Raw genomic sequence first — 20,554 nt, 5'->3', positions numbered from 1 at the left:
ATTGGCCAGAAGACCTTGTGGAGGAGTGCATCTCCACTTTTGTGAGATATTGCTGCATGCAGAATGGAGAACAGACCTTGCCCTTCTGCCTCTCCCACCGTGGGACACAGGCATGGAAGGACTGTATGGGCCTGCGGGAGGGTGGTCTTTCTCCTGGACCCCCTCCAGAGTCAAGCTGTAATGGTGGGAACAGTAATTCTGGGCTCTGAGGGGCAGCATAAGAAGTATCACCTGACCTATGCCACCCAAAGTGGTGGCAGACTCAGGCAGCATCTCACCCTGTTGATCCCCCCACCCATCCTCCTGTGGGACTCAAAGCAAAAGCATTCTGGTACAACTTAGAGCTCCCAGCACAGAGCACTGGGTCTGGAAGCCACCATCTGTGGCCATGTTCTTCTGCCTCCCATCGTGCTGCTGCACAAGTGGTACCAAACAGCCTGGGCATGAGGACCTCCTGCTTTCCAGCCTTTCCTCAGACAGTCCCTCTTGGATCACCTTTTGTTTTCCTCACAGTCTCATTTTATTGACCTGTGCTTATCTGGGGTGGCTGACACAGGAGCTGGGCCAGAAGCTGCCCTTCTGTGAAGGTCCTTGCCTATCTGAGGACACCCCAGGGCAGAGCTCAGAGGAGGGACCAATCCTGCAGCAGAAAGGCAGCCAAGACCTGTGTGTTGGGCTGCTGCATGCACAGTGGATGATACCAGTGCTGTGGGATCTCTGCAATCTCGCTGTCTGCTTCTAGCTGGCGCTGAAGGCACCATCTCCGATGTACAAGCTCTTTGTGCCCCAGGACCTGTTGGTGGCAGCAGGACTCCAGACTTGATCTGCTGCGCTTTGAAGCTGAGCAGGTCCTAAATGCTGGGGAGCTGAGTGACTCTGCTCCGGCTCCTGAAGGAACAGGGCACCTATAAACTTGCTGGGTCAGTCACATTTGGTGTCCCTGCTTGGGTGCTCCATGACCTGGCAGGTTGGTTGGAGAGCAGGTGAGGAAGGAACATGCAAGATATTTTCCAAAGGGCCTTCATTTGCTCCCCAGTGCTGAGAAATACGTTTCATTAAAACACATTTCATTAAAAGAAAGGAGGGTGTGAGAAGGGATTGGACCAGAGCAGGGCAGTGGGACAGATAACCACAGTGCAATGAAGGAGCCCGTGGCACATTATAGTAAATCATTTATGGAAACCATAAAATGATACTGTATGAGCGCTGGAGAGGGAATAAAACAGCCAGCTTTGTGGCATTTTCTGTACACGGCCACTGACTGATGCTCCAGTGACTCACTGACATGGCGTTTTTCCAGATCTGATAACAGATCTGAGCAGCTCTCCTAGCTATACAGATTAATACTTTTTTTCTTCTCAGGCATATTTCACGCACCTTTGTGCATAACATAGCATTGCTGTGTGTGTAATTCCTATTCTAGATCTCTATCCGCTGTTTCTATCCTTTGCTTACGTTTGCCTTGTCTTATGATCCTATCAGGTGCTGAAAGCTGAGCAGGACTGATCCGGCAGGACGGGTCAGTGCTTGAAAGGGAAACCTGTGATTAAAACTGAGAGCTACAGCAAGTGGTGACAGCATCTGGGGAGGGATGCACTGGTTTTAGACAGAGCTGGTTGGCTGGGATGCTGGGCACGGGTGAACCATTTTCATTACGCATTTGTGGCTATCGAAGTCAATCACAAGCTGACATTGTAGGACTCTTCCATGGGATTTGCAGTTTTCTTCCGGGTTGTGGGTTGTCAGCAGGCAGGGAGAATTCATGGGCAGCAGGACTGCTTTCACCAAAGGATATATCCTCATTTGAAGAGTTAGATGGGTACAGAGTTAGCTAGTACGGACATATAGACAGAATACTCGGACCCTGGGTTACAGATTAGGGTCAGCCTGTTGAGAACTTAGGTGGTTATGATTTACGAACCTTGCTTTCTCTGTGTTGATCAATCTTGTTATCTTGTTAGCAACAAATGCAAATTACGGGCATGTTTTTTTCCTCAGTGCCAACAATCTAGAGCAAAACATGTTTTTGTCACTGCTGGCTCATATCTTGCTCTGTGCACATGCCCATCAGGGCAGAATGTATTCCATCAGGCTGTTGCCTACTTGTACAAGGCATTTGTAATGGATTATTTTGGCAGTGCTTCCAAACAAGTCAGAGTCCAAAAACACACGGGCTAATTGTACTGAAGAAATAACAAACAAGCAGAACTAAAGCTCCTGAAGAAACAGATGCTTTGCAGTCCAAGAAGATCGTTATGAAGCTAGGCATCTCTTCCCCCATAGCACCCTGTGACGACATACAACAAACATGCTGCCTCCCACAAAATCGCTGCGATTAGCGTCACATAAGATTTCCCCTTTGCTGCTTCTAAGGTGGTTGCTGATGCGGGCTTAAAAGAGATCTTGAAAGTTCAGAGGATTTTGTTCATGTCCTGAATTTAGAGACACCACCAGCATAAGGGAATGGGTGGCTGGATGGGACATGGTAAACCCCACAGCACGTGCAGGGGAGTGGAGACCCTGCTCCGAGGCTCCTTTTCCACAGACCACAGCTCCCACATGGACCAGGAGGAAGACTAAGCAGGAGGAAGGTGTGAGCCCTCACCCTGAGCACAGAGGAGGGTGCCTGTTGGGGGTCCTGCAGTGCTCCCATGGCTCTGGCACTGCTTTTTCTCCCCCAGGCCCTTGCTGATAGAGATGTGTGACTGCGTGTGTTGGTGCCACATCCAAAGCTGCTGTCTCATGGTGCTGTGCAGAACAGAAAGCACCAGAGGAGAGATGGTGCTTGCGCTGGGGAGGGGGCAGGCTCCACTATCTCCTATATCCACATATCTCTTTCTTTTAAAGCTTTTATTCTATCTAAAATGCTGTTGAATTGCGGCACAGCTGCAGGCACTACAGTGAGTGATCTGCGAAGCTGAGGGGGTTGTTCTTCTGGCTCGACCTGCTGTGTGTGTGTGAAGGATGCCCCTACCTGCTCTTCTCACCGCTGGCCTCACCAGTGAAGTGGAAGCCCTTGGCTGTCCTGGGACTGGAAAAGGTCACTACCTGCATTGCACAGAGGAGGAGAGAGCAATGGGGAGGTGGATAACCTAGCATGGCCCAGGATCTGATGGCACCTCCAGCACTAAGCAGGGGCAGGAGTTTCAGCAAAGATCGCACAGCACACTGAGCAGTTGCAAATGTCTCCTCTGCCTACCCCAAGCTGTTGCTGAACAAGGTGTCTTTATCACCCCCTGGGGATGGGGAACTGTGCAGGGAGGAGGAATGGATGCTGGGGACTCACACTGGTGAGCAGTAGACTGGTAATATGTTTTGAGTGTTGTCATGTCATCGCAGGACAACTGAGCAGTGCAAGAACATGCGAGTCTTCTGTTCCTGTAGCTGAAGTGGTGGACATCCACTGGACATCACAGTGGTCATTGAGATGGGTTGGACCCATGGAGGAGATCCTAGGTCTGATGGGAGACTAGTGTGTGAACAAAACAAATTAGGGGTTTGGAACAGAACAATTTGGTCTGAAGAGAACAATTGGGATATTGGGGGTTGGAACTAGATGATCTTCAAGGTCCCTTCTAACCCAAACCATTCTGTGAATCTATGATTCTACTCTACAAGCTCCAACAAGTCACAGCTTGAGGGTCATTTGTGATAGAGGAGTGTCCATGTTTAACAGCTATTGGTGGATTTTTGCCTGCATGAATTTGTCTAACTATTTTTAGATCCCTTTTTAGCACCCACAGCATCTTGTGTCAAAAACCTCTACATACCCTAGTATGAAGAATGAAAAGCAGTTTGAGCTTATTGTGAGGATGAGCAGCGAAAGCCACCTCAAAACAACATATTTCCAGGTAGACTTTGTGAATCGGAATGGCTGTTCCTGTAAGGGAGAGCTCCAGCCAGGCACTTGATTTGCCTAATGCTGCAGTTTAACGTATGAATGAACATTTCAGATGCACAAATCAGTGTCTGTAGCTTCACAGACCTGCTGTGTTTTGTGTATATGTTGATTTTGTGGCAAGAGAGGGGACACTGTGTTGTGATCAGAGGCCCGTTTCATCAGGTCCTGTGCAAACAGATCCTGAGGTGGTTCTGGAGAGCTCTAACTGGTTCACATCAGGAGTAACAGACCTTCTGCCAGTCTCATGAGATTATAAACTGATATTTTGACCCAAGGATGTTCCTGTGAAGTCCAAATTGAGAAGGTGGGTTACAACAGTTACTTCTTCACTAGGAAATGGCTGATATGGATGTGTGTGGGGCCAATAAAGACCAGTGACAATATTTAGTATTTGCCATGGGTTAGAAACATCTTCACTGCAGATAATGATTGATATGTGCTGCCCTGTGCTTGGGGAAATGCATGTTGGTGCTCTGCTTAATGTGGGCCCGTTTGAATGTCATCTTCACAAATGACCTTCACTTCTGTCATGCAGGACTTGTGCTGGAAACTATGTGAGCAATGGAAACGGACTGTTGTTCAGGTGACACCAACAGATGGGTTTTCAGCTTCTGTGGGTCTTTCTGTGTCAATGACTTTTCACATAGGAACTGACAGGCTGGGAATGACCAGGGAGCCACCCAGATAAACCCAGCCCCTCAAGAGGCCAAAGGGGCTTGGGAGGAAGGATGAGGGTGATGGGGTCTGGCAGATGCTGGAGCAAACCTCCACCCCCACTCAAATGCCTGTGGAGCTCCTGGGCAGTGTCCGAGGGGATCTGTGCTGGTATCTGCAAGGAATCTGCGGCATCTCCTCCCTGCCATGATAGTGGGAGCTTATCAGGGGTTTCCTTTGGATGCCTTCACGTCCGCACCAGCAGCAGCCCTCTGGGCTAAAGTGGGTAGTCCCTGAGAAAGCCAACCCCATTGCTTGCATCCTGGTCTTTCTCCACCCTGTTAGCAATGACTAATCTCATGTGGCAGACATTGCTCACTGTTCACTGCTGGTCTTTGGACACCCCATGGCAGGTATGGCATGGGAGAACAAGGCTGAGTGATTGGAACTGGTTATATATATGGGCAGTGATTAGTGTCACCAGTTGGCTCCTCACTCCACAAAATACCTGTATCGGAGCTACCAGTGAAGAAGGTCTGCCTATGGGTTTAGCATCATCTCTTGAAGGGTTTAAGGCAAGTGGCATGTATGGATGCAGCCCACCCTTAAACAACTCCTGGCTGTGAAAGGACTGTGTTGACCATTGTCTCAGCCTCACTCAAGCAGTGCAGAGGAAACAGGGATGGCTATGTTCCTGTCATCAGCCCCTGCCCTGGTTTTGCTCTTCGGGCGAGTTAACACAGCTTGTACCTTTTTGGGGCTCCTTAAAGAGATTGGGTCCTGGTCTGGAGCACCCTGGGGAGGGATGAGGCAGAGGAAACATCATGAGATGAAGCACAAGAGGTTTTCTGAGTGGCACCATTTAGTAAGAGCTAATTCATTGCATTCTGAGGGGAGGACAAAGCCATGCTGTGCTGTCTCTGGGGTACAGTCAGAGGTAGGGAAACATGCAGATCAGCATACTGACTCTACCAGGGTCTGCAGCATCAGGGCCTCATCCAGCTCATGCAGTGTCTCCCACCCAGCCTGCAGCTTTTCCCTTTTAATCTCTTCTTTCAGAGCATGGGTGCTCACACTCCTCCAAGACAAAGCCTGGCTGACTCCCCTTATCTCCAGGGTGACGATGTCTTGTGAGCCCTGTGGGTTTCCTGGATTTTGCCTTATCTGTGGACTGAAAGCAGACCTAAGAAGACATCTCAAAGCTTGGTGGGAGTATTTACACACACAGAGCCTGCTGCTCTCTATCAGGGTCTGGGGGAGCCCACCAGGATGGGCAAAGGGGATGCTCCCACACACAGGGCTATGGTAGGAGCATGTCAGAACAAGATGCTCACAGGGCAGGCAGCGGGGTATGACAGCAGGTGAGGAGCTGGCAGCACCTTAGTGGAAACCTCACAGGTGCACCAAGTTTCCTGTGGGACCTGAGGTGCTCCTGTGACTCTGTTTCTCTGTTATGCGCTCTGTATCCACGCATAGAGGAGACTCCTCAGGGCTTTGCCCATGCCAAAGCTTTTGGGGTGCCTCAAAACCTGTCACATATAAAACAGACCAATTCTGCTTGGTAAGCAGATTAGGGCTGGACAGGAGGATGTGTCCCAGCCAGGGAGCCCAGGCTGTGTTACCCAGCAATGGAGCCAGAGCTGCCCAGGGGGGTACCCCTTCTTGGGCAGCGCTTCTCTCCCCATAATGACCAATCAAAGCCATGTAATTCCCCTCCTGCTGACACCATCACCTCGAAGATTACCTCAGCTGAGTGAGCTTTAGCAGTCTTGGGGGGCGGGGGGAGGCATCATTACACAGAGAAGGAAAGCAGAGGGCTGCAAGCGGTAGTAGGATCCTGCCATCGCTGCTTACACATCCCTTTGCTGGTCCCACCAGTTCCTGCTTCCATCTGGCACTGAGAAAGCTACCCCAGATTCACTGGAAAAGAACACATACAGGTGATGCACCTTGGGCCGGCTTCAGGGCAAGGGGTGATGGTGTGCTGGGTGAGAGATGGTGTGCAGGGAATGGGGAGCTGGGTAACAGTATGGGGAGCAAAGCCATGTGGGGTGTCTGTGACTAACTCTGTGCCTACCATCCATAGGAAAGAAGGAGATAGACCATAAGCATTAAATGCGAGACCACAAGGTGCAGGTGCTCTAGGGTATGTCGAGTGGAGTCTGTTTTAGACAGCTAGGGTCATAGCACTGTATTGGTCTCTCTGACCTGGCCTTGTTTCCTAAAGGGGATTGGAGCTGTCTTGGTGCCACATTCATTTGGCCTGATGGAGGAGCAAGCTGTCCTCATCCATGGTGAGGAGGTCCTTTGCTGTGCTGTCTGCTCATGTTCCTCTCAGCCTCTGGGAAGAAGTTAATGATCCACCAGCAGGGCTGAAGCTAATGGAGTGGTGATGTTCCAGCTGCTGATCAGCACAATTAAGAGATAAATGAGGTTGTGGGTGCAGACGAAACGTGTGCACAGTCAGTTGAGTCAGAGAAGCTATTCCTTGCAGAAGCGCGACTGCCCTGAAGTCCCTGGGTGCTCATCCTTTGCAGGGTTGCTCCCCCAGCTCTTCACTACCATGGGTATCAACACCAGCACAGTAAGTGGACCTTGACTGTGCCAAAATATTCTTCTCCAACCAGAGGCATTTATTACTGGTGCTGAAGGCACACCTGCCGTAGGGAAGAAAATGGCTTTGGTTTAGCAGGTGGTTGCTTAATGTGCAGTGGAAAACATGGTAAAATAATTGCAGGGTCAATGTTGAGTGAAGTTTCAATCTGTGAGCAAGTCCAGGTAAACATCGGGAGGTGGAACGAGCTAAGCACGAGCAACTCATGCTCTTCTACCAAACCTCATAGGAAAACTTAATGGGATAGCACCTGTAGGAAACATTAACTCATGACAGTAATTGGCTATGGCTAACACTGGCTTTGAGAATTCTGCTGAAAATTAGAAGAAAGTCTCTAATTTTGAGAGCAGCAAGTTCTGGTAACAGGCTTTCAGCAGGAGGAATTAAGATAAAAAGCACTTATCCCTAGAATGGAGTCATGAAAGGGAAGGTGTGGTGTGGCTGCCCATGTTAATAGGGGACTGTATTTGGTGACCCAGAGATCCTGGTCAGCCCTGCAGGTAAATGAAACCATGCAGGTACAAACATGTCACGTTGAGCAACTGTTAGATCTGTGCTTCAGCCCTTGGCTGGCTCACATGGTTGGTTGTGCTCAGGATCTTGATCCTTGCTCCAGGATCACCACTTCTGGATGCAGGGAGGATGGGCAGTTCAGCTCGCCCAGCAGTAGATGCCTCCACACGGGTGTTCACGTTGGAGCTCCAACCCCATTGCAGACACTGGAGGGAAAGTGCCAGCATCCAGCGTGACTCATAGGTCTGGCCTCAGATGCTTATTTCAGGTGGGGATGAACTGCCCTTTGGAGCTGCTCCACTTTACAAGGAGCAGTTTTCTCTGCCAATTATAAAGAGGAGGGTGACAGGCGCAGGCTTACACACTTCTGTTGTGTGTGCTGCCAGGCTGGAGGTGTGCTGCCCTACAGGACCTATAGAAACAAAGGTGGTGTTGTTGTTCAACGTCTTGAACAGCGGCAGATCGCTTGATGTCTAAAAACGCCCAGAGGAACCCTAAAACTAGTGTGTGTACTCACTTTAAGCAGCCAACAGAGGAACTCTTCTGAACACTTTTCAGAGAGAAATCAGTGTCTCAGTGCCACCTTGTGGAATGATCTGTGTAAAAGAACAAGCGGTGGCAAGAGACGTATCCATTATGCCATCCTAGAAGCATGCTGGAGTTTCAGGGAAATTAGTGGTAATATTGGGGATTATGCTGCAAATACTATAACCAAACCAAAGGTTTCTATTGCAAACTGGGATTGCCTTTTTCCCTGAGAAAACTGCAAGTCCATGGGAGCTGTTTCCATTTATCAACCCAAATGAGAATATGGACATGCCTATAGTTAATGTTTGAATGCAGGAGACAAAACGTTTTAGAAACACAGCAGCTTGTGTGCCCACAAGGGAGGAATCCACTTGTAAGGCTCCCTGAGATCTAGGAGTGAGAAACAAAGTTGTAGGTCCAGCTGTGGGGAATATTGACCCACTCACACCTCATCCATGTGAGGAAGGCTGTGAGATCTCCAATACGAGCTGATGCCAGGACCAGAGCTTTACATGTCAGCTGGAAATTACCACGTGCAGAAGAAACTTGAGGCTCTTGTCACCACCCCGGTCTGGTTCTCCAGGGACCATGTTTCTGTAATAACCAACCAATAAACACTAATATGGCAGAGAAAGAAAAGACCTGGAAAGATTCATTGGACACTTTTTCTGTGCCACAGCATGCTCATGGACTCATAGCACAGAAAACCCTTCCCACCTAGAAACATGCTGTAGGAACACCCTTTAGAAGGCGAGATTATCACCCGTCATGATTAAATGGACCTTAGTGGGAGAGACAGACTGAGTAAATTACTGCATGTTTAGCCTAGTGTTCATTTAGGTCAATAGCTGATCTGTCATTGGAAGAGGGCTTACCCCAGTCCATAAAACCCTCCCCTGCCATAAAATAGACAGTCATCTATCTGAAAGGGGCCTACAAGGATGCTGGAGAGGGACTCTTCATCAGGGACTACAGCAATAGGACAAGGGGTAATGGGTTTAAACTTAAACAGGGGAAGTTTAGATTGGATATAAGGAAGAAGTTCTTTACTGTGAGGGTGGTGAGGCACTGGAATGGGTTGCCCAGGGAAGCTGTGAATGCTCCATCCCTGGCGGTGTTCAAGGCCAGGTCAGACAGAGCCTTGGGAGACATGGTTTAGTGTGAGGTGTCCCTGCCCATGGCAGGGGGTTGGAACTGGATAATCTCAAGGTCCTTTGCAACCCAAACCATTCTATGATTGTATGACTCTATGGGGTGGAGAGGAGAATCAGCTTCCCAGGTTCTTCCATACATCTGCTCAGTGTCCTGTGGGGGGAAGGAAAGTTCATGAACATTTGCAATGTGTTAATGCAGAGGGAGACTACCCCAGGGGCAGAAGGAGCAGAGCACTGCATTCCCATCGGGGAAGCTGCTTGTAACTCCTCCAGAGCTGTGCATCGTGTCCTCTCCAGGGCCACACTGAGAAGCTGCAGTGGGTTGAGAGGAAGGTGAATAAAAGCAGCAAGGAACCAGACAAGGCTTGCAGGAAGAGGTCTTGAGTGTTCATGGGTTTAACTTTTCAGTGATTAAGCAAAGGTATTAAAACCTCTTCACAGTGGAGGGGTAAGAGCACATGGTGAGCAGGGAGATAAGCAGAGGGAATCGGGAGATGGAGGATTAATCAGGGCAATGAGGGCTCTGCTCTGGCAGACAGAGGTAATTGAAGGTCGCTGGGACAATTGCCAAGAAGGGTGTTTCCTTGCCCCAGATGAAAGGACAGACCGGGGTGGGCAGCAGGGAGGCTCTGCACTAGTGTGACTGGACACAGGTACATTTAGCAAAATACTCAACCTGGAGCAACACTCAAGGCATTATGCTCTTCCCAACTGCGGATAGTGGTGCACATCAGCTCCAGGGAGAGCATCCTTTCCGAAGGCTGGGCATCCAAATGTCCTGCAAAGCACAAGCAAATTCTCCTAATCTCACCTGTTATAACAAAAAATGGTACCAAACCACCAGCCAGGGGGTTACAATGCAGAGCACAGCCAAAATTCCTGCTCAGTACCTGTGGGAAAGGCTACAGAGAAAGACAGGCTTTAGGAACACACCAAGGCTATTTACAGCTCCGCTGCCCTGGAGATAGGCTGCTCCTGGGCAGGGGCCCAGTGTTTGCAAAGCCTGGTAGCAGAAGTACTGCATCCTCACCATATAGATTTAGAAGGATGGCATTTGTGTGTGGGAAGACTTTGAAGCTATCTGCTTGTTTATTGGCTTGTTCATCGTTAACTAAATGAACGAAGGTGTCTGGGGGTGAAGGGAGGGTGCCAAGTTTCAAAGGGTACTTGGCTCAGAGCAGTAAGTGTACTGTCACAACAGGAGCTGCTGTGGCTGCAGGCTGGAGCCAGAGAGCAAGATGATGGAGAAGATTCAGAAGGCGCTCACGATTCGAAGTGTCACCATCAGGGAGATGCTGGCAGAAGCGCTGGGGATGTACATCCTCATGGTAAGGAAAGAACGGGCCCAGATATGCACGTGCATGCATGTGTGTGTGCAGGGAGGGTGAGAGAGTAAGCCTTTAGCAGCTGTAAAGTCACTGGTGTCCTATCACATCTTCAGGGTTGCTCAGCCTCTGGTTGCTAATGCTCACCTTCTGCTCTGGTGGGGTGCAGCTTCCTACCAGGAAGATGTGCCTAAACCTTATGGAGGAAGAAAGCAGTGTGGAGCCTGGGAGGTTGTCACTGGGAGTCTGTGAAGTAACTGGGGATAGAAACATAGAATTGCTTGGAAATAGATTGGAAAAGACCTTTAAGATCATTGAGCCCAACTATTAACTCAGCACTACCAAGACTACCACTAAACCGTATCACCAAGGGCATCTGCACATCTTTTAAATGGGATGGTGATTCCAACACTGCCCTGGGCAGCCTGCTCCAATGCTTGACAACCCTTTCAGAGAAGAAATTTTCCTTAATATCCAGTCCAAACCTCCCCTGGCACAGCTTGAGGCCATTTCCTGTTATCCTACCACTTGTTACCTGGGAGAAGAGAAGAACCCCACCTCAGTCCATCCTCCTTTCAGGCAGTTGTAGATAGTGATAAGGTCCCCCCTGAGCCTTCTCTTCTCCACACCAAACCCCCTCAGGTCCCTCAGCCGTTCCCCATCACACTTGTGCTCCAGACCCTTCACCAGCTCTGTTGCCCTTCTCTGGCCACTCCATTGCTTCAGTTCTCTGAAAACAGTTCTCTGAATAAAAGGAGGGAAAGTTTGGGAATGAGACCAAAGAGCAGAGCCTGGTCAGATGGGGCAACACAATGCTTGTGCCAGCCCCCTGAGAGATCCCATGCAGTGAACTGAGGCTTTTCTACCTGCTGTGCCATAGGCGATGGTGTGGTTGGGGGGTCCTGCACAGGTCTGGGGAGCAGACCCCAACTCCTCTACGACTGACAGCCTCTGTGAAATGAGAGCAGCATTCATCTGCCTTCCTCTTGGGGTTGCCAAGGTAATGAATACCTGTGATACTCTCTGGAGCCACAACCCATCATTACAGCATGCTTTACAGCTGTAATTACCAGCTTTAAAGCATGCTAGGATTTCACTTTTGGTTTTCGTATGTGGCAGATGGATAGTGTTTATCCATATCATACAGAAACCCATCCCTTGCCTGAAGGATCTATTTCATGCAGAGAAAGAGACATGGTTTCGAGCTCTTGAGCTGCTTTGTAGGTGTTTGGGGAGTAGGTGAGGAAAGCTTTGCAGTCAGAATTGACCCCTGGCTGAGGCTCAGTGCCCACCATGACCAGAGCCTTCATGTGTTGGACCAACACATACAGATGGTATCCTCCCTCTGAAAAGCTCCAGAAGCTGTCTGTGCTAATTTACTATACCTGGGCTTAGCCTGGGCTGAGACACTTAGGACTGGACAGAGGCAGCAAGAAAGGGCTGGGGATAGCCCCAAAAACTTGTACTTGGGAGATTTGCACAGGTGGAAGATAAGGTTTCTGTGACCATGGGGACCTTCTGACACTGCTGACAGTTAAAGGTGCTTGTTTTCACGGGCAACGACTGCACATGCAAAGGATGCTTGCATTTTATCACGTCATTGCACATCCAGCTGCTTGAAGTTCAGCCCTACTACACAGGTAGCTTTGCACCCATTGGAAGTCAGAGCACAGATGTCTGTGGCTTCTCAGGAGAAGCTGAGCAAATCATTTTCCTTTCCATCCCCTTTTGCTTTTTGGTGGTGGAAGTTCCAGGTGATAAGGAACTAGTTCAGAGGTGTCCTGCTTGAGCTGTCTCGAGAAAGAAGCATGAGGAGGAGTCTTTCCCCTGTACTCTTGACAACCAAAGGCAGATTTTGTAGCCTTGTTCACTGATCCCTGCAAGGGAATAAAGTAGGAGGAGGAACACTTCACATGGACCCCTATCATGGGCTGGCAACAAATAGCATCCAGCATTCAGGTGTAGCATCCAGCAGTCCCAGGGCCCTCAGGGCAGCCAGGAATGTGCTGGATGCATCTCCATGATGCCTGGATGTGTGCTATTTGGAGAACAGTGCCCAGCCCAGGCTTCTTACTTTAATGGACAGGCAGTGATCACAAAGGAGGGAGCCAGGCAGCAGTAAACAGCAGCAGAAGTAGGGAGATAGGGAAATAAACAGGGTATTTTGGAAATGTGAGAACAGAGAAAGAGATCAGAGGCTTGGATCTGTGCTGAAATACACTTATTTCAGGATACTGGTATTCATCCATGTCTCCTGCCCCAAGCCCCTCTCTCTGCACCTCTGTGCTGTCCTACAAAACCTACAAATGCATTATGCATTTGGCTTCTCTTGGATGTGGCTTTGGAAAGGCAGAGTTTTTGTAAGGGTTTTGCAGATCCCAAACAGTGTTTTTTTTGGGCTTTGGTGCTTTTTGCTGAGGCAGACTGACAGAGGCTCACACAGAGAGTGGGCTCTGTGTATACGAGAGAATTAAGAATAGTGTCTCTGGGGAACAGGGGTGATGTCTGAAAGGGAAGAGGGAGAGTGGATGTATGAGATGAACTCTGGATCCAGGCAGAGTAGACAGGAAAGACCACAGTCAGAACGGACAGAGCACAAGTTTAGGTGCTGGAGAACATGTTGACATTTTTGTCTCGGAGGGACATGCCACCCTGGATAAACAGGAGTGTAGTCCAAGAAGCAGGATACATTCTTCAATTGCCAAGTGGTTTGTGAGGCAGAGACCTCAAGAGAATCTTTGTCCTTCTCCGGATTTCAGTGTAAGAGCTGTGCAAAGAACTGATTTTTCCACCCTCTGACCACATTTAAAAAGTGAAATAGAATTTAATTTCAGGCCAGAGCAATTTCTTGAATATGCCTTTTCCTGCTGGAAAGTGTTTACTTTGCTGCTTATTTTTTTTTCCTGGTTCTCCTTTAGTCACTAAAAAAAATATTGAAACTTTGTCTGTTTTCAAACTGAATGTGTATGCATTGAAAGGAAAAGTCAAAACGGAATTTCCTTCCTTGTTTTTTTTGCTGGGGTAAGTTACAAAATTAGAGTTGGGTTTGGCGAATAGCTGTGTGCTACCCAAACCACGTTCTTAGTGAACAAATTGCACACCAGGGAAAGAAAGACAAAAAGAATTTGCCCACTGTCCTTCCACCCATCATGGGTACTGTCTCCTGAGGGTCAATGGTGATGCTCCCCTGGCTCATGTCCCTGGTTTCAGGCACAGGCGCAATACCGTGGCTGTGTGAGTGACCCCTTTTGAGCCCTGGATCTCGATGTGTGGGTTTGGGGTTTGTCTCCCCATAGCCAATGATGACTAGAGTGCCTGTTTCAGTGTGATGGGCACCAGTGAGGAATAACCCATCTACTGCTTCAGTCTGTGCAGGGGAGGTGCATTCTTCATCTCCTGACAATGGGCACCTTAGAGTCTTCCTGTCTTGAGTTTATTAAAATTGCAGAAAAAAGTAGCAAAGAAGCTCAGTCCACCACAGCAATGAAGGTACTTTTAACACTCCTTTCCCTCTTTCTTTTTCCATGCTCTAGGTCTTTGGCTTGTCTTCTGTGGCACAAGTGGTATTAGGGAGACAAAACTTCGGGCAGTATCTGAACATCAATTTGGCATTTGGCATTGGTGTTACCTTGGGCATCCATGCAGCTGGAGGAATCTCTGGTGAGCAGGACACTCGAGCTTGGGACATCTCTGTGTCCCATAAAGGCCACATGCGTCGGGGGCAGCAGGAGTGGGAAGTGGAAGGGTGGGTGATGGCATGGCAAGTTGACACAGTGCCCTCACCTGAAGGAAGGTCAGTCCTAGGGTCCCCAAGCAAGAAGAGCAGAGCAAGTCTGGTGACCATAACCAGGGTCAGCCTCACGACCCAGTGATCACAGCCAAGTCCGCAGTGGGGAGACAGGTCCAAGCTCAAGCCAAGGTGTCCCAGTGGTGCAGCAAGGTTAGAAGCAGGGAACAAGGCAGGCACAGCATAGCTACAGAATGCTGTCCCCAAACCTGTGTCCTGAGATGATGAGACCAGGGCAAGTAGGACAGGGACAGTGGTGGGTGTTCAGCCATTCCCTCCTGCTGTAGTCAGCAGAGCCTGGTTTCAGCAGTGCCCCCGTTAGTCATATTGGGATATAACATCACAGCCCAAGGAGACAAGGAGGTCTGAAAGCACGCTGGCGGTGTGACCCATGGGGAAGTAAATAATTTATTGCAAAGGAGAGCTTACTGCTGATGTTGCAACAAGGAATGGCATGCAAATTTTGTCCTTATCATACACATCCACGTGCACACACCCTTCAAGAGCTCAGGAGGTGGTGTTTTGGGGCCATGGGGTGGTATCTCTCACATGACAAGAGCATTACCTTTGCCTTGTGGAATTTCTGCATTTATTTGCACCAAGAGAAGAGATTAAAGGCTCTAGAGGCCAGATGATTAAAGCAAGTCCTTGCTCTTGAACTGTTGGAGCAGACAGATGTCCAAGGCTGGGGCTTGGTGGAGAGAATTTGTCCATGCAAGCAGTCAGCCCATGGTCTCCCTGTCCTTTTGGAGCAGGTGGTGACATCCTGGGGAAAGGGGACTGAGGAAAGCAGGTCCCTACAGTTCCAGCTGACATTTGAAATGGAAGGATTGGAGGTGGAAGAAAGGGTCTCGGATCAGCCAGCAAGTCTGGTTCCAAAGCCAGCTTCAGGGCTTCCTGTCACTGTAATATGGCATCATTTATGTCACCAGATGCTTCTTGTGATCTCTGAAATAGCTGGTCATGCTGGCAAAGGATCAAAGAAAAAGGGACCTCCCCCATGTCAGTGGTGGCAGTACATGCACTTTTACTTCACTCTGATGAGGTGCTGTGTGTCTGGATGTTACCCCTTTCTGAGTCTAGAGTTGGAGATGGCCACTAAGACTGGAACATCTATTGACCCACAGAGTTTACACCTACCAGGTAGGAAAAGCAAATACTTCCTTTGGACTCATGGAGAGATGAGGCCCAGAGAACAAATGTAGCTTGCACTGAGGGCACCACTGAATACCAACCTGCTCCGTAGAAAGTGTCCTCTCTAAACTGGGATGTAAAGAAATACAGTCAAAGATTACAAACTCTGCAAGGGAAGGACAGGGTCTGCTTCACATTAGTGGCAGCAACCATGGTCTGGGCAGGGTTGACTATCTTTGTAACCCTCTTCTCAATGCAGTGATATCTAACAGCTAACCTGAGTCCCTCCAGCTCCCATCAGCTGGAGTGCTCAGCTTTGCCAGGATGAGGCCCTCTCTTGCAATTGTCTGGAATAAGATTTACCTTATCTACCTGCAGCTGTATAAAAGATGGGTGATGAGTCTAAGTTTTGGGCTCCCCTTAAGCTGAATAGGGTGAAACCTATATAGAGAGGTGTCTCTGAGGTGAGATGAGCCACTCTGAAAGCAGCCTGTGGTCTACAGAGCTTTTAGAAGACTAAAGCTAATAGCTCTCCGTCCTGCATCATTCAGTTGCCCAGGGAAAACAGGTCAGTTTTGAGGGACCCTGCCCTGACAGTCTTGGTGTCCTGGATCAACATCTGAGTACTTGCTGTGGGGTTGTGGGACATGCTCCAAAACGGCTGCATCAGGGTTGAAGCCAGTTTCTTTTGCTGTGACTTTGCAGGAGCTCATCTGAATGCTGCTATCACCATCACACACTGCATTCTAGGAAACCTGCCTTGGATAAAGCTCCCAGTTTATGTGATCGGCCAGTTTCTGGGCTCCTTTACAGCAGCAGCCACTGTCTTTGGCATCTACTATGGTACGGTTGTGTGTTTTATCTCAGGCTTTGCTGTGGGCACCATTTCAGTCTTCCTTTTGCAGTACCCAGCATGATGTCTGAGTGAGAAGGGTCTGCTCCTGGCATGTGGGACAGACCTTCACAGCTCCAGGCCAGAGCAGGGCCCAGATATCTGTGGGAAGGATGAGAAGTTCTTGGAGAGCACAGCTGCTTTTTGCTCACGGTATTCCCAGTACCAAAACCTGTCCTCAGCTCAAGGCCAGGAGCTGCATTTTGTTTCCAAGAGTCTGCAAGGGCTGAAGTTAAATGGAACTACCATGTATTAGGCACAGATGGAGCTCTGGGGGACTCTGCTGGTCCGTGTATAACAGTACAGCAGACATCTGTGGTTTTGAGTTGTGAGAGACACACCACTCACTGGCTCCAGCATGCCCCATCCTCTAAAAGGCAGGGGATGGAGGCATCCAGTGCATCCAGAGCATCCAGCCTACCTCAGGCTCCCAGCGCAGGGGCATGGAGCCGGTAGGTTTAAGGAAGCAATTGCAGACCAAAGGCTGCAGGTGACAGGTGTCAGTGAGATCATGCCCTGCTTGGGGTGTCACCTCCACTGTATCTCCCATTGCCTCTGTTCCTCTTGGTGTCCATGCTGGCTGCAATGCATGGACTCACGTATGTGCCGTGATGAATTCTGCTAACTCCTCTAACTCCCATTTCTCCTTAAGATGCTCTGTACGACTACTCCAAGGGGAACTTCACAGTGACAGGACCAACTGCCACAGCGTCCATCTTCTCCACTTACCCTGCTCCCTATATGTCCTTGCCTGGGAGTTTCTTCACAGAGGTCAGTGGGGACTGCTGGGATGTGCTGGGCAAGGCAGGTGGTAACACTGTGAGTGCCAGAGAGAGTGTGCAGAGACAATCACAACCTCTTCTCCAAGGAGCCCACCATTCAGAGCAGGTGCCTGACAGGTAGGATGAAAGGCATCTTGGTGGCTGAGCAAGCCTAAAAGGTAATGCCTGCAGGCTTGGTCACAGTGCCCTCCAAACACCTTTCCTGCATGCAGCCCAGGCAATGGGAAGCTGAGCTGTATGAGGAAGCATCTCCTTCAGGCTCTGTGCAATTCTCTGAACTGTTCTTCCCCTTTCTGGATCCTACACATGCCCTGTTCTCCTGGGCAGCTCTGCCCGCTGCCCCTCACCAGTACAGAGCACCCAGGGCTGCCTTCACATAGAATCACAGAATGGCTATGGTTGCACAGGACCTTAAGATCATAAAGTTCCAACCCCCTGCCCTGGGCAGGGATGTCTCACACTAGGCTATGTTGCCCAAGGCTCTGCCCAACCTGGCCTTGAACACTGCAGGGGGTGGAGCATTTACCACTTCTTTGGGCAACCCATTCCAGTGCCTCACCACCCTCACAACAATGAACTTCCCCTGTTTTAGTTTAAACCCATCACCCCTTGCCCTATCACTATAGTCCCTGACAAAGAGTCCCTCTCCAGCAACCTTGTAGGCCCCCTTCAGACCACAGGCTGTCTGGATTGTTCTCTGGGGTTTGAACAGTCCAATTCAGACCACGTACAGTTGATTCCCAGGGCACAACACAATGTCCAGATGCCCAGAAATAGGAAGGGGATGCTTCAGTGGACATGGAGCACTGGAGCACTGGAGAAGGAAGATTCAGTCCCAATTCAAATCTAAGGAAGCCTGTGCTTGTCTCTGACAAAATTCTTCCCTGGGTATGATGAGGATGGCAGTGAGAGTTGGATAGCCTACAGGTGGGGACCTGATGACTCAGCCTCCCATAGAGCATGCAGGGTCCTTGCTACACAAGAAAGCAAATGACAGTGACAGCGTATTGCCAAGAGCTGCAGAGTTTCTACTTTTGCTGGCAACTCTGCAAGCAGTCCCAGGCTCTCCAGCTGCACGTTCTGAAGCAGAAAAAGACAGGAATCACCTGCATTCAAACAACAGTTCCTGACATCTTGGGCATCACAGATCTACAACTTCTCGCTATGTACTGTCACAAAAGGGAGATTCAGTGTCCCAGAGGAGAATCTAGTATCTGCTTTTAGTCCTGAAAAGGCTGATGCAACAGGCTATATAAAACATCACTCCCTCTAGGGAGGAACAGATTTGTCTTCTTAGCAGTCTGTTACGGGTCTGCCTCTGTCAGATGAAATGTACTTACAATAACATATGTCTCTAACTTGAAAGGTGGAGGGAGAGGACAGTGCTGAGAAGTTTCTATCAGTCCTAGGGCATTTCTGGTGATGACATGGAGTTATTGCTGCTGGGAAATCAGTCCAGAATTTTCTTCCATCCACCTGTGAGGTGGGAATAAGAACAAGGTCCTCCCTGCCTTGATCAGAGCATGAATATTACCTGCTCTTCCAATCTGTGAAGTCTCTTCCTCTCTGCTGAGGATGTTCCTGCATTCCCCCTTCTCCCTCCTGACCTGCTGTCCCTTTTGTGCTCCTGCAGTTTCTAGCAACAGTGATGCTTCACCTGGGCATTCTGATCATCCACGACGAGAAAAACAACAGGGCCCTGAGAGGCACAGAGGCCCTGCTCACGGGTATCCTTGTCCTGGGCATTGGCATGGGGATGGGGATGAACACAGGTTATGCCATAAACCCCTCCCGAGACCTGCCCCCCAGGATCTTCACGGCAATTGCTGGCTGGGGAACCGATGTCTTCACGTGAGTGACCCTCTTTGCTTTTACACTGCTCAGCTTGCAATGAGAGCAGATAAACACAAGATAGAATAGCCACAAAGACTTTTTCTCTGGGTCAAGTGATGATGGTATCAGTGCAGAGCGCATCCTACATTCTCAGACAGCAAAAGTTGTGCATAGAGGAGGCTGGTGCATTATGAGCACAAAAATTGGGGCACACTAATTCTCCAGCATGGGATTCATCTTGAAATTTGGACACCTCAATTTGGGCAGCAAACTGGCCACCTCTTAGCTGGAGGTCTAGGTGGTTATATCACAGTGAATGGAAAGCCAAAGACTGATTCAGCTCACATGAAAGCAGGTACTTATAGGTGGATTACTGAATAGCTCTCTTAAATTTAGATGTCTGAATCTGGAGATGAAACCCTGCCTTCCCCTGCTTAGCAATGGTGCCATGCTATGGCTTTTCCCATGGTTGAGGGCATTAGCAGACTCTCCTGGCCATTAGTTTAATTAAATTTCCAGAAAATAAGTGAGAGCTTGGTAAAGGAGGTGCCGATGTTAACAGAAATGGGGAGTGAAAAGAGGTGTGTGTGTCTCTCTGTCTGATAGTCATGCTCATCAGGATCACACAGACCATTTCTGTAGGTAGGACAGCAAGAAACCTGCAGACAGTGCAGCAACACCTTCTGAGGTTGATGGGGAAAATGACCCTCCCTCCAGCAGTTATGCTGGTGGGTAGGGAATGTGTCTAAGCCAGCTGTAGGGCCCAGTATGTGAAGTGTGACTAGACACCCCTTCTCACACAGCTCACTCCTGCCCTTGCAGCCCTTCAGTGGCAGGGCAGTGGTTCCAATGTGGCTCACTGGCTGCCTCTCCTCTGTTTCATTTTAGGGCTGGACACCACTGGTGGTGGGTCCCAGTCACAGCACCAATTCTGGGAAGCCTGACTGGTGTTTTCATCCACAAAATCTTCATTGATTTTCACAACCCACCTGTCACGGGATGTGGGAATGAGAAAGGACAGAGAGCAGTGGAGGTTTCTACACTGTGATGGCCACGTGCTCCAAGGAAAGGACTTGACATCAAAGCCTATGTGGACGTACGGACTGACAGTCAAAGGGTAAACAAGTGGGTAAGGGCATGTGCAATAATGCTGCAGGAGTACACCAGTTCTTTACCCTGCTGGTGGAGAAATGTGGGACTGGTCTTCAATAAACTCTGCCTGAGCAGACAAACTGGGTCTCTAATACACTGGGCAGACCTGGGCAGGGCTAGACCTGTCTGTGACCTGAGGGAATTATTCAGTCTCCCTGTGTAAACATCTACCAAAGATAAAATCATCACATTCTGGAGAAAAGCAAAGCAGAGCTGCAAGACTCCAGATACCTATGCATTCATAGAATCATAGAATGGTTTGGGTTGGAAGGGACCTTAAAGATC

The 20,554-nt window shown here is 49.3% G+C and overlaps 1 protein-coding gene across 1 annotated transcript; it reads left to right on the top strand.

Annotated features, from left to right (window-relative positions):
• The first annotated feature begins 6,238 nt into the window (after nucleotides 1–6,238).
• Nucleotides 6,239–20,349, top strand: LOC133281546 (aquaporin-7-like). Its single transcript, XM_061477240.1, has 7 exons — nucleotides 6,239–6,495; nucleotides 10,566–10,692; nucleotides 14,223–14,349; nucleotides 16,316–16,453; nucleotides 17,155–17,273; nucleotides 18,918–19,135; nucleotides 20,006–20,349. The coding sequence occupies exons 2-7, from the start codon at nucleotides 10,603–10,605 to the stop codon at nucleotides 20,163–20,165; spliced, it is 852 nt and encodes a 283-aa protein (XP_061333224.1). The 5' UTR covers nucleotides 6,239–6,495; nucleotides 10,566–10,602; the 3' UTR covers nucleotides 20,166–20,349.
• The last annotated feature ends 205 nt before the right edge of the window (nucleotides 20,350–20,554 follow it).

Source organism: Pezoporus flaviventris, unplaced genomic scaffold, assembly GCF_033815535.1.
Source record: "Pezoporus flaviventris isolate CSIRO_AGI_PZ_B2104156 unplaced genomic scaffold, CSIRO_AGI_Pfla_v1 ptg000100l, whole genome shotgun sequence".
NCBI classification, from domain to species: Eukaryota; Metazoa; Chordata; class Aves; order Psittaciformes; family Psittacidae; genus Pezoporus; species Pezoporus flaviventris.
Note: the sequence above shows the minus strand (reverse complement) of the source record. Positions and strands in the feature narration are given on the sequence as shown.

What these genes read in the sequence shown, in the direction of transcription:
- LOC133281546 (XM_061477240.1), top strand. Translation starts at nt 10,603, where the DNA reads ATGATGGAGAAGATTCAGAAGGCGCTCACGATTCGAAGTGTCACCATC. An exon ending in TGGGGATGTACATCCTCATG is followed by an intron (nt 10,693 to 14,222) that starts GTAAGGAAAGAA and finishes TCCATGCTCTAG; the next exon opens with GTCTTTGGCTTGTCTTCTGT. An exon ending in CTGGGAGTTTCTTCACAGAG is followed by an intron (nt 17,274 to 18,917) that starts GTCAGTGGGGAC and finishes GTGCTCCTGCAG; the next exon opens with TTTCTAGCAACAGTGATGCT.